At 69.1% G+C, this 12,839-nt stretch overlaps 3 protein-coding genes across 3 annotated transcripts; 1 reads left to right on the top strand and 2 right to left on the bottom strand.

The window, feature by feature from the left end:
• Positions 1-17: 17 nt before the first annotated feature.
• SPSK_01114 (benzoate 4-monooxygenase cytochrome P450) lies at positions 18-1,686 on the top strand (the record flags this gene model as incomplete). Its single annotated transcript, XM_016728045.1, has 2 exons — positions 18-42; positions 74-1,686. The coding sequence occupies 2 exons, from the start codon at positions 18-20 to the stop codon at positions 1,684-1,686; spliced, it is 1,638 nt and encodes a 545-aa protein (XP_016584094.1).
• A 196-nt stretch (positions 1,687-1,882) lies between these two features.
• Positions 1,883-3,187, bottom strand: SPSK_01160 (uncharacterized protein; the record flags this gene model as incomplete). Its single annotated transcript, XM_016728091.1, has 1 exon — positions 1,883-3,187. The coding sequence occupies one exon, from the start codon at positions 3,185-3,187 to the stop codon at positions 1,883-1,885; it is 1,305 nt and encodes a 434-aa protein (XP_016584093.1).
• A 1,197-nt stretch (positions 3,188-4,384) lies between these two features.
• SPSK_00974 (polyketide synthase) lies at positions 4,385-12,837 on the bottom strand (the record flags this gene model as incomplete). The annotated part of the gene is made up of 2 exons (XM_016727906.1): positions 4,385-5,652; positions 5,676-12,837. The coding sequence occupies 2 exons, from the start codon at positions 12,835-12,837 to the stop codon at positions 4,385-4,387; spliced, it is 8,430 nt and encodes a 2,809-aa protein (XP_016584092.1).
• Positions 12,838-12,839: the final 2 nt, after the last annotated feature.

The raw sequence follows: 12,839 nt of genomic DNA, 5'->3' as shown, positions 1-12,839 counted from the left end.
ACAATGATTCACTCACAATGATTCACTCAATGATTGTATCACGTATGTTGCCAACCACAGCCTCCCCGCTCAGTCCCCGTTCCGTCACCACCACAGCCCACTGACAACACAGACATCCCTTATGCCATTGCGGCCCTTGTCGTCGTCGCCCTTGTTTATCCCCTCGTGGTGTTCTTTGTCGACCGCCATGGCCTCCGCAAGTACCCCGCCCCCAGCATCGCCGCCTACACACCGTTGTGGCAAATGTACCACAACTACGTCGGCCGCAAGTACCTGGCCGTCGACCGCGCGCACCGGCAGCTGGGCCCGGTGGTGCGCCTCGGCCCCACGCACCTTTCGTTTTCGAGCCCGCGCGCGTATCGCGCCATTTACGGGCACGGCACGTCCATTGTCAAAGACGCGTTCTACGACAACCAGGCCGCCGGCAACCCCAACATGGCGGACGTGACGGACCGCGCGGTGCACCGGGGCAAGCGCAAGAACCTGTCGTTTGTCTTTGCGGCGAAGCAGATTGTGGCCATGGAGCCGCGGGTGGCGGCGACGGTGGCCAAGCTGGTGGCGGCGCTCCGCATCAAGGCGGCGGGGGGGCAGGTGTCGCCCAGGGACCGGTTTGCGGTCGGCGCCGACGGCGTGTTTGACGTGCGGCCGTGGCTCAACATGTTTGCGTACGACGCCATCACCAGCGTCGTCTGGTCGCAGACCTACGGCTTCCTCGACCGCGGCGACGACGACTGCAGCGCGCAGGACGCCGACGGCACCGTGCACACGGTGCAGGCCATGCACACGTTCCACACGGGCGCCGCCTGGAGCGTGTGCCTGGGCCACCTGGCCCCCCGCTGGTACGCGCTGGTCAAGGGCGTGCTTCTGTCGTGGACGGCCGGCCGCCGGTGCGGCGACGACTTTTCCGGCATGGCGCGCCACCTGGCCGTCCAGCGGCTGGCGCGCACAGCCGATGCGTCGGAAGCGGCGGACCTCTTCGCGCACCTGCCGGTCACGGCCACCGCGGCGCGGCCCGCGCCGATGCCCCTCGACGAGATTGTCGCCGAGAGCACAGTCATGCTGAACGCGGGCAACGACACCACGCAGTCGGCGCTGACCAACACCGTCTACTGCCTGGCGCGCCATCGCGACAAGCAGGCGACGCTGCGCGCCGCCCTCCGCGCGGCGCACACCACCGGCGGCGGCGTGGTGGTCGACTACGCGACACTGCAGCGCGTGCCCTACCTGCGCGCCGTCCTCGACGAGGCGCTCCGCCTGCACCCGCCGCTGGGGACGGGTGCGCCGCGCCGGACGACGGCGCCCACGACCATTGACGGCACCATCGACGGCCAGCCCGTCCCCGCCGGCGTCACCGTGTCCGCGCAGACGTGGAGCCTGCACCGCAACGCGGCCCTCTTCCGCGACGCCACGGCGTTTTGTCCCGAGCGGTGGCTGCCGGGCCACCCAGAGTACAGCGACCAGGAGCGCCAGCACCTCCAGGACTACGTGGCGCCCTTCAGCATGGGCCCGCGCGCCTGCATCGGGCGCAACCTGGCCTACATGGAGCTCAGCCTCTGCGTGGCCGCCCTGGTGCTCGCCTTTGACTGGCGGCTGCCGGACCCGGACTACGTCCTGCGCCACCACGAGCGGTTCAACTGCAACCCCGTCGAGCTGCCCGTCAAGGTGACGCCGCTGGAGGGTGTGTAGAGGAGGTGTAGGGGGAGGGAGGGAGGTGTAGAGGGAGGTGTAGAGAGCGTACAGCAGTTAGCAAATACCACACGACAGAGGAATGCTTTTCAATTCTGTTATTCTTGTAATTGTACGTCGTCATGTGGGTAGCTAATAGTCGGAATACGTACATCATCCATCACACCCATCATCCACATCCGTCTTCTCGTGGCCGCTATGCCCTCCCCTCCGGCGTCGGCGTCCATGTGTCCGGATTCGGGGACCCGCCGCTGCGGATCGTCAGCCGTTCCGACTTGCGGTGTGCCACCTTGAGCCACTCGCCGTTGCCCACGTTGGCCAGCAGCTCGATGCGCACGTGAATGTGGCTGCGCTCGACGGGGTTGGCGTCGGCACGAGCGTCGGTGGGTGGTGGTGCGGACGCCATCTTTGTTTCCGTCTTTGTCTTTGTTTCCGTCTTTGTCTTTGTTTTTGCCTTTGTCTTTGTTGGGTTGGGCGGCGCATCCCTCATGACCAGCTCTAGCTCGAAGCGGTGTTCGCGCGGCGACGACTTTGTCCACGACGGCAGACGCCCGCTGCGGCTCCGGTTGCCCCGGATCCGGCCGTCGCTGTCCTCGTCGTGCACGCTGGTCCACCACAGGCTCTTCTGGCTCTGCGACGTCGCGTGTGGCTTGGGCGCCAGGACGACACGCCGCGCCAGGTCGTTGCTGCTGCTGGCTGTGTTGCTGGCTGTCTGTGTCGCTCTGCCGGCGCTGTCCAGCTGGGGCGCCGGCGGCGCCCGGCGCAGGGCCAGCGTCCGCGACGCGTGGCCCGCAAACACGGCCTCGATGCTGACCACCAGTTCCAGCACGCGGACGGCACCCTGGCCGCCCGCTGGCTGGAACAGCAGCGGCCCAGCGTCGCGCCGCACCGCCGTCAGGCTGTACGAGCACGTCACGCCCAGCATATCGCCGACCGGCAGCGTCCACTCGGTGTCGCCGCCGCCGCCAGCTGCGCGCACGGCGTACAAGGTCGGGTCAAACTGCGCATCAATGGCCACGCCGACGGCATGTGTGGGCGGCGGCTGCCCCGCGTGGGAGGAGCCCATGGCCGTGTCGACGCAGGCCAGCAAGCCAAACACGGACAAGGACCAGAAGTCTGGGCGGCCCTGTTGGGTCGGCGGGGCGTCGGTGGGGGGCGCCGGCCGAAGCGGCAGGGCCGTTTCCGTCTGCAATGCATCTGGCGCGTTCGGATCTTTTTCTTCCTCCTCCTCCTTCAATAGTTGGTGCTGTCGCTGTTGTTGCAGAGGCCGGCTGCCTATGACGTGATGGTCCTCGGGCTCGACTCCGTTGCTCGTGCTCGCACGCGCACGCGCAACAAGGCTGTCGCGGTCCTCCTTGGCTTCCTCGGCCGCATCGGCCTCCTGCAGCTGCCGGAGCCGCTGGCGCAGCTTGGCTTTGCGCTCCAGCACCAGAATCTGCCGCGCCAGCTCGCGCTCTTCGTCGTCGGGTTCGGGTTCGCTCAGATGCGCCTGGGTCGCCATTGTTGTTTTGTTGTTTGCGCGTCGGTGCGGGTGTCGAGAAGGTCGAGAAGGTCGAGAAGGTCGAGAAGGTCGAGTCCGTTGGCGTCTCTGGTATGTTGCGGCTGAAAAAGGCATGTCTGTCGACCGACACAAGGCTGCCAACGTCGCAATTTGGCTGGTGGCCGAATCTGGTTGGCGGAGGGGACTATGCATGCTGCGGCCGGGGCGTTGAATGGCACAGCCACAGACGAAGCTGATGAGACGACACTTGGCATACTTGACCACTTTCTTGCGTCTCCATTTAACCTATAGGTTCTTCTCTAGGCGGATTTTAAATAGTGTCAATGATGTAACTAATGTAAATAATGTAAATACTGTACGAATAATCATATCATTCACACCGAGCGACCGGCTCGTATTCACACAACTGACCTGTATTGGGTCATCTGTCGCCAGCTTCGCTCAAAGAGTGCGTCGCATGTGCCATGCGCTCCCACTGCCGTCAACAGCCAAAGAGCCGTCCAGTCGTCACTGTGATCAAGCCGTCCGGTCAAATGGCCGGCGATACCGGTTGGGCATAACTGTTGTCGACCATATATCGGCATCGAGAGTAGATGCAGGTCATGATAAATGTAAGTGAAAGGCAAGGAAGTGACACAGTTGGCTTGTTCTAGGGTCTGCCTTTTTTTTGTCGACATATTCGATGAATAAATACTGGTTATAAATAGTGTTCAGACTGCTGATACTTGCTGTAAAAAAAGACAGGTGGAGGATACTTGTCAGGTGAGTTGAATTGAACATACTGTCAGACGAAAGACTGCAAAGACAGCCTGTTCGTTTATTCTATTCGCTCTGCTTTGCATGACGTTTCTACCTTTCACGGCATTTACTTTGTAAGAGTTACTGTTCCGAATATGGTATTGTAAAGAAGTATTAAAATTAAGGAAATAGCAAATGCAAAGAACGTAAATCATCGCAACCACAGTAGAAAAGCAGACAGGAAAGACATTGAACCTTTGAAACGCAAGACGAAACGCAAAACAAATCTAATGAACCATGCTGTAGAACCCAACGATGCAATGCGTGGACAGAACAAGAGAAGAAGAGTAACAAGAGTAAGAACAGTACGAATAGTACGAATAGTACGAATAGTACGAACAGTAAGAACAGTCAGAAAGCACAATAATCAAAGCCCACACAACAACCCCCCACACACCCTCACTCCAGCAACTCTTTCTTGACCAGCCGCGACTGGCGGGCAATAAAGTCGCTCAGCGACTGGGTGGTGCGGCTGCCGAGGAACTCGAGGACGGGCACGGTGGCCTCCATCTCGCTGCTGACCCAGTTGCGCAGCTCGACGGCGATGAGGGAGTCGAGGCCGTACTGGCTGAGGGGCTTGTGGGGGTCGAGGTCGTCCTCGGCGGCGAGCATGAGGAGGGCGGTGATTTTGGCGCGGAGGGCGGCGGCGAGGAGGGCGACGACGTCGGCGAGGGAGGCGGCCTGGCGCACGGCCTCGCGGAGGGAGCGCGTGGGCGTGTCGCCCGCACCTGCACCCGGGACGTTATCCGCATCGGCATGGGCATCCGCGGCGTGCAGGGCCATGCGGCGCGCCATGGCGAAGCGCGGGTCCTGGTAGATGGCGCGCGCGGGGTCGCCGCCGGCGTAGCGGCCGAGGCCGAGGCCGGTGACGTAGTTGGCGGACCAGGCGTGGCCGTGGTCGTGGTCCGGGTCCTCGTCACCCTGCAGCATGGCCGACTCGACGAGCGCGAGGCACTCGTCGCCGCTGATTTCCTCAAAGCCCTGGGAGCGCAGCGTCTGCTGCACCTGGCCGTGCTCGGCCACGTAGCCGATGCCCGTGACCATGCCGAGGTCGAGCGTGGTGGCCGGCAGCCCGCGGCGGCGGCGGTAGCGCGCAAAGGCGTCCTGGAAGGTGGAGGCGGCGCCGTAGGCGGCCTGGCTGGGGTTGCCAATGGTGCCGACCATGGACGACAGCAGCACGAAAAAGTCGAGCGCGCCGGGCGCCTGGGGCAGCTGGCGGTGCAGGTTCCAGGTGCCGGCGACCTTGGGCCACAGCGAGTGGTTCCAGGCGGCGCTGGACATGTCCTGGAAGAGGGCGCTCTCCATGACGAGGCCGAGGTGCACGACGCCGCGCACGGGCGGGAAGCCGGCCGCCTGCGCCGCGGCCAGCGCGGCCGCGAGCTGGTCGTCGCGGCCCACGTCGCAGTTGGACGCCACGTGCACGCGGGCGCCGCCGCGGCCGCGCAGGTCGGCGACGGCGGCGGCGGCCACGTCGGTGACGACGTCGCCGCGCGACAGGAGGATGAGGTGGCGCGCGCCGAGCGCGTGGACCATGCGGGCGGCGAGGGCGCGGCCAATGCCGCCGAGGCCGCCGACGAGGAGGTAGCTGGCGTCGGCGCGCAGCCGCACGGGGGGGGACGCGCGGCGACATGACGGGGGCGTCGGCACGCCGTTTGCGAGGTGGAGGTCTGTGGCACCAGCACCAACTTACCCACGTGGCGGCCGGCCTGCATCGTGCGCAGGGCGGCGACGGCGTCGGCGTAGGCGTAGGTGGTGAGTGGGGCGGGCGCGCGGGCGACGCCCTGGCGCACGAGGTCCATGCTGTCGGCCCAGAGGGCGGCGCCGTAGCGCGGGCGCTCGGCGAGCAGGGCGACGAGGTCGACGGCGACAAAGGTGACGTTGCGGGCAAAGGGGGCCATGTCGAGGCGGCCGTTGCGGCCGAGGTCACGCTTGCCGAGCTCGACGAAGCGGCCAAACGCGGCGACGCAGCGCCAGGACGCGCGCAGCAGCTCGCCGGCCAGCACGTTGAAGACGACGTCGACGCCGGCGCCGCCGGTGGCCTGGCGCACGGCGTCGGCAAAGCCGTCGTCGCGGCTGCTGAAGATGTGCGCCGGGTCCAGGCCGTACTGGTCGACCAGCAGCTGCTTCTTGGCCGGCGTGCCGACCGTCGCGTAGACGACGGCGCCGCGCTGCTGGCACAGCTGCACGAGCGCCTGGCCCAGTCCGCCCGACGCCGCGTGGATCAGCACCGTCTCGCCCGCCGCCAGCTGCGTGATGCGCACCGCGTGCAGCGCCGTGCACAGCACAATCGGCAGCGCCGCCGCCGCCGCAAACGACAGGCTGTCCGGCAGCACCTGCGCGCGCCACGCCGCGCAGCGCACTGTCGTGGCAAAGGTGCCGTCGGCCGGCGCGGCCACGCGGTCGCCGACGCGCACCGCCGTGACGGCGCGGCCGACGCGGCGCACGACACCGGCGCACTCGCGGCCGAGCGCGCGCGTCTCGATCTGGCCCATGGCCACCATGACGTCGTGGAAGTTGAGGCCGGCGGCGCGCACGGCAATCTCGACGTGGTCGTCGGGCAGGTCGGCGTCGGCGTCAGCGTCGTCGTCAAAGTAGAGGCTGTCCAACAGGCCGGGCTGGCCCACCATGAGCTGCAGGTGGCGGCCGGGCTGCACCGGGGACGCGGGCACGGCGATGCGCCGGCCCGTGCGCGCGGCCACGTAGTCCGAGGGCGCGCGGGCCTCGTCGTAGCGCGGGATGTGCACCGTCGCGTGGCGGCCGCGGACGGCCAGCTCCAGCTCGACGTCCGCGGGGCGCCCGTCGGTAGCAATGTCAGTCGCGCGGCCAAACGACTTGGCATACACGCGGGCCACGGTCTGGATGGAGGGGTCTTGGTCGGCCGCTGGGCTCCCCGTGTCCACATCCAGGTCCAGGTGCACCAGGCGGCCGCCCAGCTCGACGCGCAGAGTGCGCAGCAGGCCCTGTATGAGCGCAAAGTCGGGCGCGCTCGCGCCGTCGGACGCGCCGCGCGTCAGCCACAGCACGCGGCCGCCGCTCGTGCCGGCGGGCCGCAGGAAGAGTGCGCGCATCTTGTCCATGCTGGCGGGCGTCTGCGGGCCCAGCGTCTGCGGGTCGGTCTGGTAGACGACGCAGACGTGGCGGTCGGTGATGGTGGGCAGGTCGTCGAGGGTGTACACGGGGAGGTCGGTGCCGGGGGAAAGGGGGAGGGCGACGGCGAGGGCCTTGGCCAAGGACGCGAGCCACGGCTTGTTGGCGGCGTCGTCGGTGACGAGGAGGGGGGTGTCGTCGGGAAAGGGGGTGTCGGCGTTGGGCTCTGTCTCGGTGACGGTGTTGGTCGACTCCGTCGTAGTTTTGGTTGTCTCAGGCGCCTCCGTCGTCTTGGTTGTCTCAGGCGCCTCCGTCGTCTCCGTCTCGGTGTTCTCTATTGTCGTCGTCTCGACGTCGCTGACGCCTTCGGCGCCATCGGCATCGCCGCCCCCCTGATATACCGCCGTGCTAATCATCGTCGTCCCCTGGTGCGTGGCCACGTCCGGCGTCTCCCACACGGCCGCGTCGAGCCCCGAGAAGCCCTGCTCCTTGAGCACGGCGTCCCACTGCGTCTCGGCCAGCAGCGGCGAGTCCTGGCGGTGCGGCTCCTCGGCGACCCACCAGCCGTCAAAGATGCCAAAGATGTTGCCGACGGCGGCCGTGGACACGCGCTGCTGGGGCACGCGCACCAGCTCAATCAGCAGCAGCGTGCCGCCGGGCCGCAGCAGCCGCCGCGCGTGGCGCACGGTGCGGGCCATGTTGCGCGTCGCGTGCAGCACGTTGGCGGCGACGACGAGGTCGTACGCGCCGGCGGCGACGCCCTGCGCGACGGGGTCGCGCTCAATGTCGAGGCGGCGGAAGCGCAGCAGCGACGCCCACGGCTGCGTTTTGGCCTGGACGGCCTCGAAGAAGCCCGAGCTGATGTCGGTGACGTCGTAGGATGCGAAGCGCGGGAGGGTATTCCGGCCGTCCGCGCCGCCGCCGAGCGCGTGCAGCAGCGGCAGCGTGGCGCCGCCGGTGCCCGCGCCAATCTCGAGGATGCGCATGTGCGGGTTCTTGTGCGCCAGCAGGTCCACGTACACGGCCGCTTGCTGGTACTGCCGCGCCATGCGCGGGTTGTGCGCGTAGTACTGCCCCAGCACGTCGCCCTGCATCGTCACCTCCAGCGGGTCCGCCGTGCCCAGCACAATCTCGTGCATGCGCGCCGCCACCGCCGCCAGCAGCCGGCCCTCGGCGCCCGTCGCCGCCAGCGTCTCGAGCAGCGCCGCGCGCTCGGCGGGCGACGCGTTGGGCCACGACGCAATGTCGTCGGCGTGCACGGGCGCGGCCTTGGCCGTGGCGCTGGGCTGCGCGTCGTGCAGCGCAAGCACGGCGTCGCGCTGCCGCCGCAGCGACGCGTACAGCTTGCGGCCCTTGGTCGACAGCGCGGGCACGGCGTCAGGCGGCACCTGCGCCACGGCCGCGTCGGCCATGTAGAACGCGCCCTGGTCGAGGCGGCGCAGCGCGGCGCTCTCGGCCTCGGCCGGCATCAGGTGGGCGCAGAGGTCGTCGAACTGGGCCGACGACAGAAACGCCGGGTCGGGCCGCCACTCGGCCTGGAAGTACGTCTTGGGGGGGTTGCCGCTGCTGTTTCCACTACTTCCACCGCCCCCGCCCGCCGGCATCGATCCGGCCAGCGACGTCATGCGCAGGCCGTCCATGCGAATCAGCGGCGCGTCGGCGTCCGTCCCGCCGTACGCCGTGAGGTGGATGTCGAGGTTGCGGAAGCCGCTCTGCTGGACGCCCAGATACACGTCGAGGGCGTCGCCGGCGGCCACGCGCTCGAGGGCGGCGTCGATGGAGATGTGCGCAAAGAAGACGGGCATGATGGCCGCCTGCAGCAGGTCGCGGAACGCCATGATGCCGTGCAGGCACGCGTCCAGCGTGCCCGGGTGCACGACCAGCGGGCTGTGGTGGTGCGCCGGCATGACGGCGGCCACGTCGGGCAGCACCACGGTGCCGGCAATGTAGTGCGTGGGGTCCGCGGGTGTGGCCGCGCCGGCCCGCGCCGCCGTCAGGTTGGCAAAGGTGGGGCCGTACTCGAGGCCGATGGCCGTGCAGTGGTCGTAGAGCGCGGCCAGGTCGACGTCGCGCGTGCACGCGTCGCGCGTGCGCTGGCGCTGTGCGGCGTCATGGCGGGCGCGCGCGGCCGCGAGCGCCGCGTGGTCCGTCACGTTGTTGTCCTTGTCCTTGTCCTTCTCTCCCTCCTCGGCCCAGCGCACCGCAATGCGGCCGCGGCAGTGCTCCGCCCACGTCTCCGTCAGCGGCGCGCCCATGGGCGTCGCCGTCGTGGCGCTGCTCGCGCACGAGTACACGAAAAACTCGTGCCACACTGTCGAGTTGTCCATGGCGCTCTCCGTCTGCGGCCGCAGGCTGACGAGCGCCTCGACCTCGTCGCGGCCCTCGGGCACAATGAGCGCCTGGCCCAGCGACACGTCCCGCAGCTCGTACGAGGCAATGGCCGCCGTGGCCCCCTGCGCCGTGGCCACCTGCCGCACCGCCTCAATGGCCATGGAAATGTAGCCAGCCGCCGGGTACACGACGAGCCCCTGCACGCGGTGGTCGCGCACCCAGGGCGTCTCGGCCGTGCGGATCCACTGGCGCCAGCGCGGCTCGAGCGGGCTGCCGAAGCGCACGGGCGCGCCCAGCAGGTCGTGGCGGCCGTGCGCGCGCTGGCGGTAGCGGATGCTGTCGCGGGGCTCGGCCCAGTAGGCGGTGCTGTGGTTCCAGGGGTAGGGCGGCAGGTCGACGAGGGGAAGGGCCGTTGACGGTGGTGACGCCGTCGACGAGGCCGACCCTTCCAGCCGCGCATCGGCGTTGGCGGCCGCGACGTCGACCGCGACGCCGCGCTCGACGAGCGCGCAGGCCAGCTGCTGCGCGGTCGCGGTGGCGTCCTGGCCGCGGCGGAGCATCGACAGCACGCCAATCTTGCTGAGGGGCGCCTCCGTCTGCAGGATCTGGCGGATGGGGCCGGCGAGCGCCGCGTGTGGGCCGACCTCGACGAGCACGTCGACGCGGGCTTTGGGCGGCGCGGCAGCCGTGTCCGCCGCCATCTCCGTCTGCGCCTCGTAGCACAGCGCCGTCAGCGCCTCGGTGAAGCGCACGGGGCTCACGAGGTTCTCGACCCAATAGTCGAGCGTCAGCGCGCCGGGCTGCAGCTTGCGGCCGGTCACGGACGAGTACATTTCGACGGCCCGCTCGCTGTCCGTCGTCGTCACCGGGTCGGCAAACGCGCCGACGACCGTCTCGTTGGCCTGCAGCAGCGCGCGGTACGCCTCGGCGGCGGCGGCCATGCGGTGCGAGTGGTAGGCGAAGCCGACGACGAGCGTGCGGTGGCGCACGCCGGCGGCCGTGCAGGCGGCCGCGAGCTCCTCGATGGCGGCGTCGTCGCCCGACACCGTGAAGCTCTGCGGGCTGTTGTAGCAGGCAATGACGGCCGTGCCGCGGCGCAGGCCCGCGAGCAGCCCGCGCGTCGTCGCCTCGTCGCACGCCAGCGCCACCATGCCGCCGCGGCACGCGTCGGCGGCGGCCGAGTCGAGCGGCACGCGAAAGTACGCGGCGGCCACGGCCGCCTCCTGGCTCAGCAGGCCGGCCGCGTAGGCGGCGCCAATCTCGCCGCTCGAGTGGCCGACCACGGCCGCCGGCGCGACCCCCCACGACCGCAGCAGGTCGACCAGCGCCACCTGCAGCACCGTGCACAGCGGCTGGCTCACGGCCGGCTCGTTGACGCGCGTCGTCGCCGCGTCGCGCCGCAGCAGCTCGTCGTGCAGCGACCAGTCCGCCTGCATCGTCGACGACGCCAGGATCGCCGCGCTGCGATCCAGCGACGCCCGGAACACCGCGCTCGTCGCCGCCAGCTCGCGGCCCATGGCGAACCACTGCGCCCCCTGGCCCGTAAACACAAACCCCACCCGCGGCGGGGCCTGTGCTGGTGTGTGGTGGAAGCGCAGACTGCTGTCGCGCAGCGCTGCTGCCAGCTGCGACGCCGACGCCGCCGCCACGGCCGCCTTCCACGGCAGCGCCGAACGGCGCGTGCTCAGGGTGTAGGCGAGATCGGACAGCAGGCGGGGGTCGGCCGCCGACGCGAGGTAGTCGGAAAGCTGCGCCGCCTGCGCCTTGCCGGCGGTCGCGTCGTGGGCCGACAGCACAAACAGCTGGGGCACGGGCAGCGCGGCGTCGTCGGGCTTGTGCGTCTCGGACGTGGGCGACACGGCGCCGTTGGTCGTCGGGGGCGTGCCGTCGGAGTCGGGCGAGGACGGCGTCGGCGATGGCGAGGGTGACCGCGAGGGCGCGTCGGGCGCGTCGGGCGCGTCGGACGGCGCGACGGACGGCACATCCAATGTGCTGTGGCGGTCATGTTCGTGGACAATCGGGTCCGGGAGGTGTCGTGTGGCCGGCCGGCCGTGGGAAAAGGCGTACCGTCCGCCGTCGATGCCGCGTGCGCGCAAAAAGTCGGCCGCGCTCTCGACAATGACGTGCGCGTTGGTGCCGCCGTAGCCGAAGCCGTTGATGGAGGCGCGGAGGACCGCTGGCGTCTTCGTCGTCGTCCCCAGCGCGTCGCGCCACGGCTGCACGCGCGTCGGCACCGTCAAGTGCCAGTCGGCCAGCGGGATCTTGTCGTTGGCCTCGCGAAAGTCGCAGTTGGGCAGCAGCGTCTCGCGCTCGAGCATCAGCACCGTCTTGATGAGGCCGGCGGCGCCGCTCGCGCCCTCGAGGTGGCCAATGTTGGTCTTGATGCAGCCGACGACGAGGGGCCCGTCTGCTTCTTTGCGCACCGCGCCAAACGTCTCGGCGAGCGCGCGCGCCTCAATGGGGTCGCCGGCCTGCGTGCCCGTGCCGTGCGCCTCGACGTACGACGTGTCGGCCAGGTCCAGCCCCGCCTGCGCGTACACGCGCCGGATCAGGGCCGCCTGCGCCGCGCCGCTCGGGAACGTGATGCCCGGCGTGCGCCCGTCCTGGTTGACGCCCGTGTTGCGCACGACGGCGCGCACGCTGTTGCCGGCCGCCACCGCCGCCTCGACGCGCCGCAGCACCAGCGCCGCTACGCCCTCGCCGCGGCCGTAGCCCGCGGCGCGGCTGTCGTACGTGAAGCTGCGGCCGGCCGCCGACAGGAAGCCCATGCTGCTCATGGACGCCAGCGAGTCGTGGCACAGCGAGCAGTTGACGCCGGCCACGAGCGCCGTGCTGCACTCGCCGGCGCGCAGCGCCTGGCAGGCCTGGTGCAGGGCCACCAGACTCGACGAGCAGGCCGTGTCCAGCGTCACCGACGGCCCGTGCAGGTTGAAAAAGTACGACAGCCGGTTCGCCAGCATCGCCTGCCCCGTGCCCGTCGCGTGGTACAGCGGGATGGCGTCCGGGTCGCGCAGCGTCATCTTGGCCCAGTCGAAGCAAAAGGACCCCACAAACACGCCCATGTCGGACCCGGCCACGTCCGCCAGCGCCAGGCCCGCGTTTTCCAGCGCCTCGTAGCTGCACTCGAGCAGCAGCCGCTGTTGTGGGTCGAGCGACGCCGCCTCGGTCTGTGTGATGCCGAAAAACGGCGCGTCAAAAAAGGCCACGTCGTCGCGCAGATAGAAGCCGCCCGTGACGTTGGTGGCGCCGTTGCGGGCCTGGTCTGGGTGGTAAAAGGCCGCGTGGTTGAACCGGGACGCCGGCACCTCCGTCCATGCGTCGGCGCCCGCGGCACACATGTCGTACAGCTTCAGCGGATCGGTGGCCTCGCCCGGGAACCGGCCGCCAAGACCGATGATGGCCACCGGCGGCACGGGGTCGGCCGGACTGGCCATGT

The sequence above is a fragment of the Sporothrix schenckii genome, assembly GCF_000961545.1.
Source record: "Sporothrix schenckii 1099-18 chromosome Unknown Cont48, whole genome shotgun sequence".
Classification (NCBI taxonomy): Eukaryota; Fungi; Ascomycota; class Sordariomycetes; order Ophiostomatales; family Ophiostomataceae; genus Sporothrix; species Sporothrix schenckii.
This window is presented reverse-complemented; position numbering and strand designations above follow the sequence as displayed.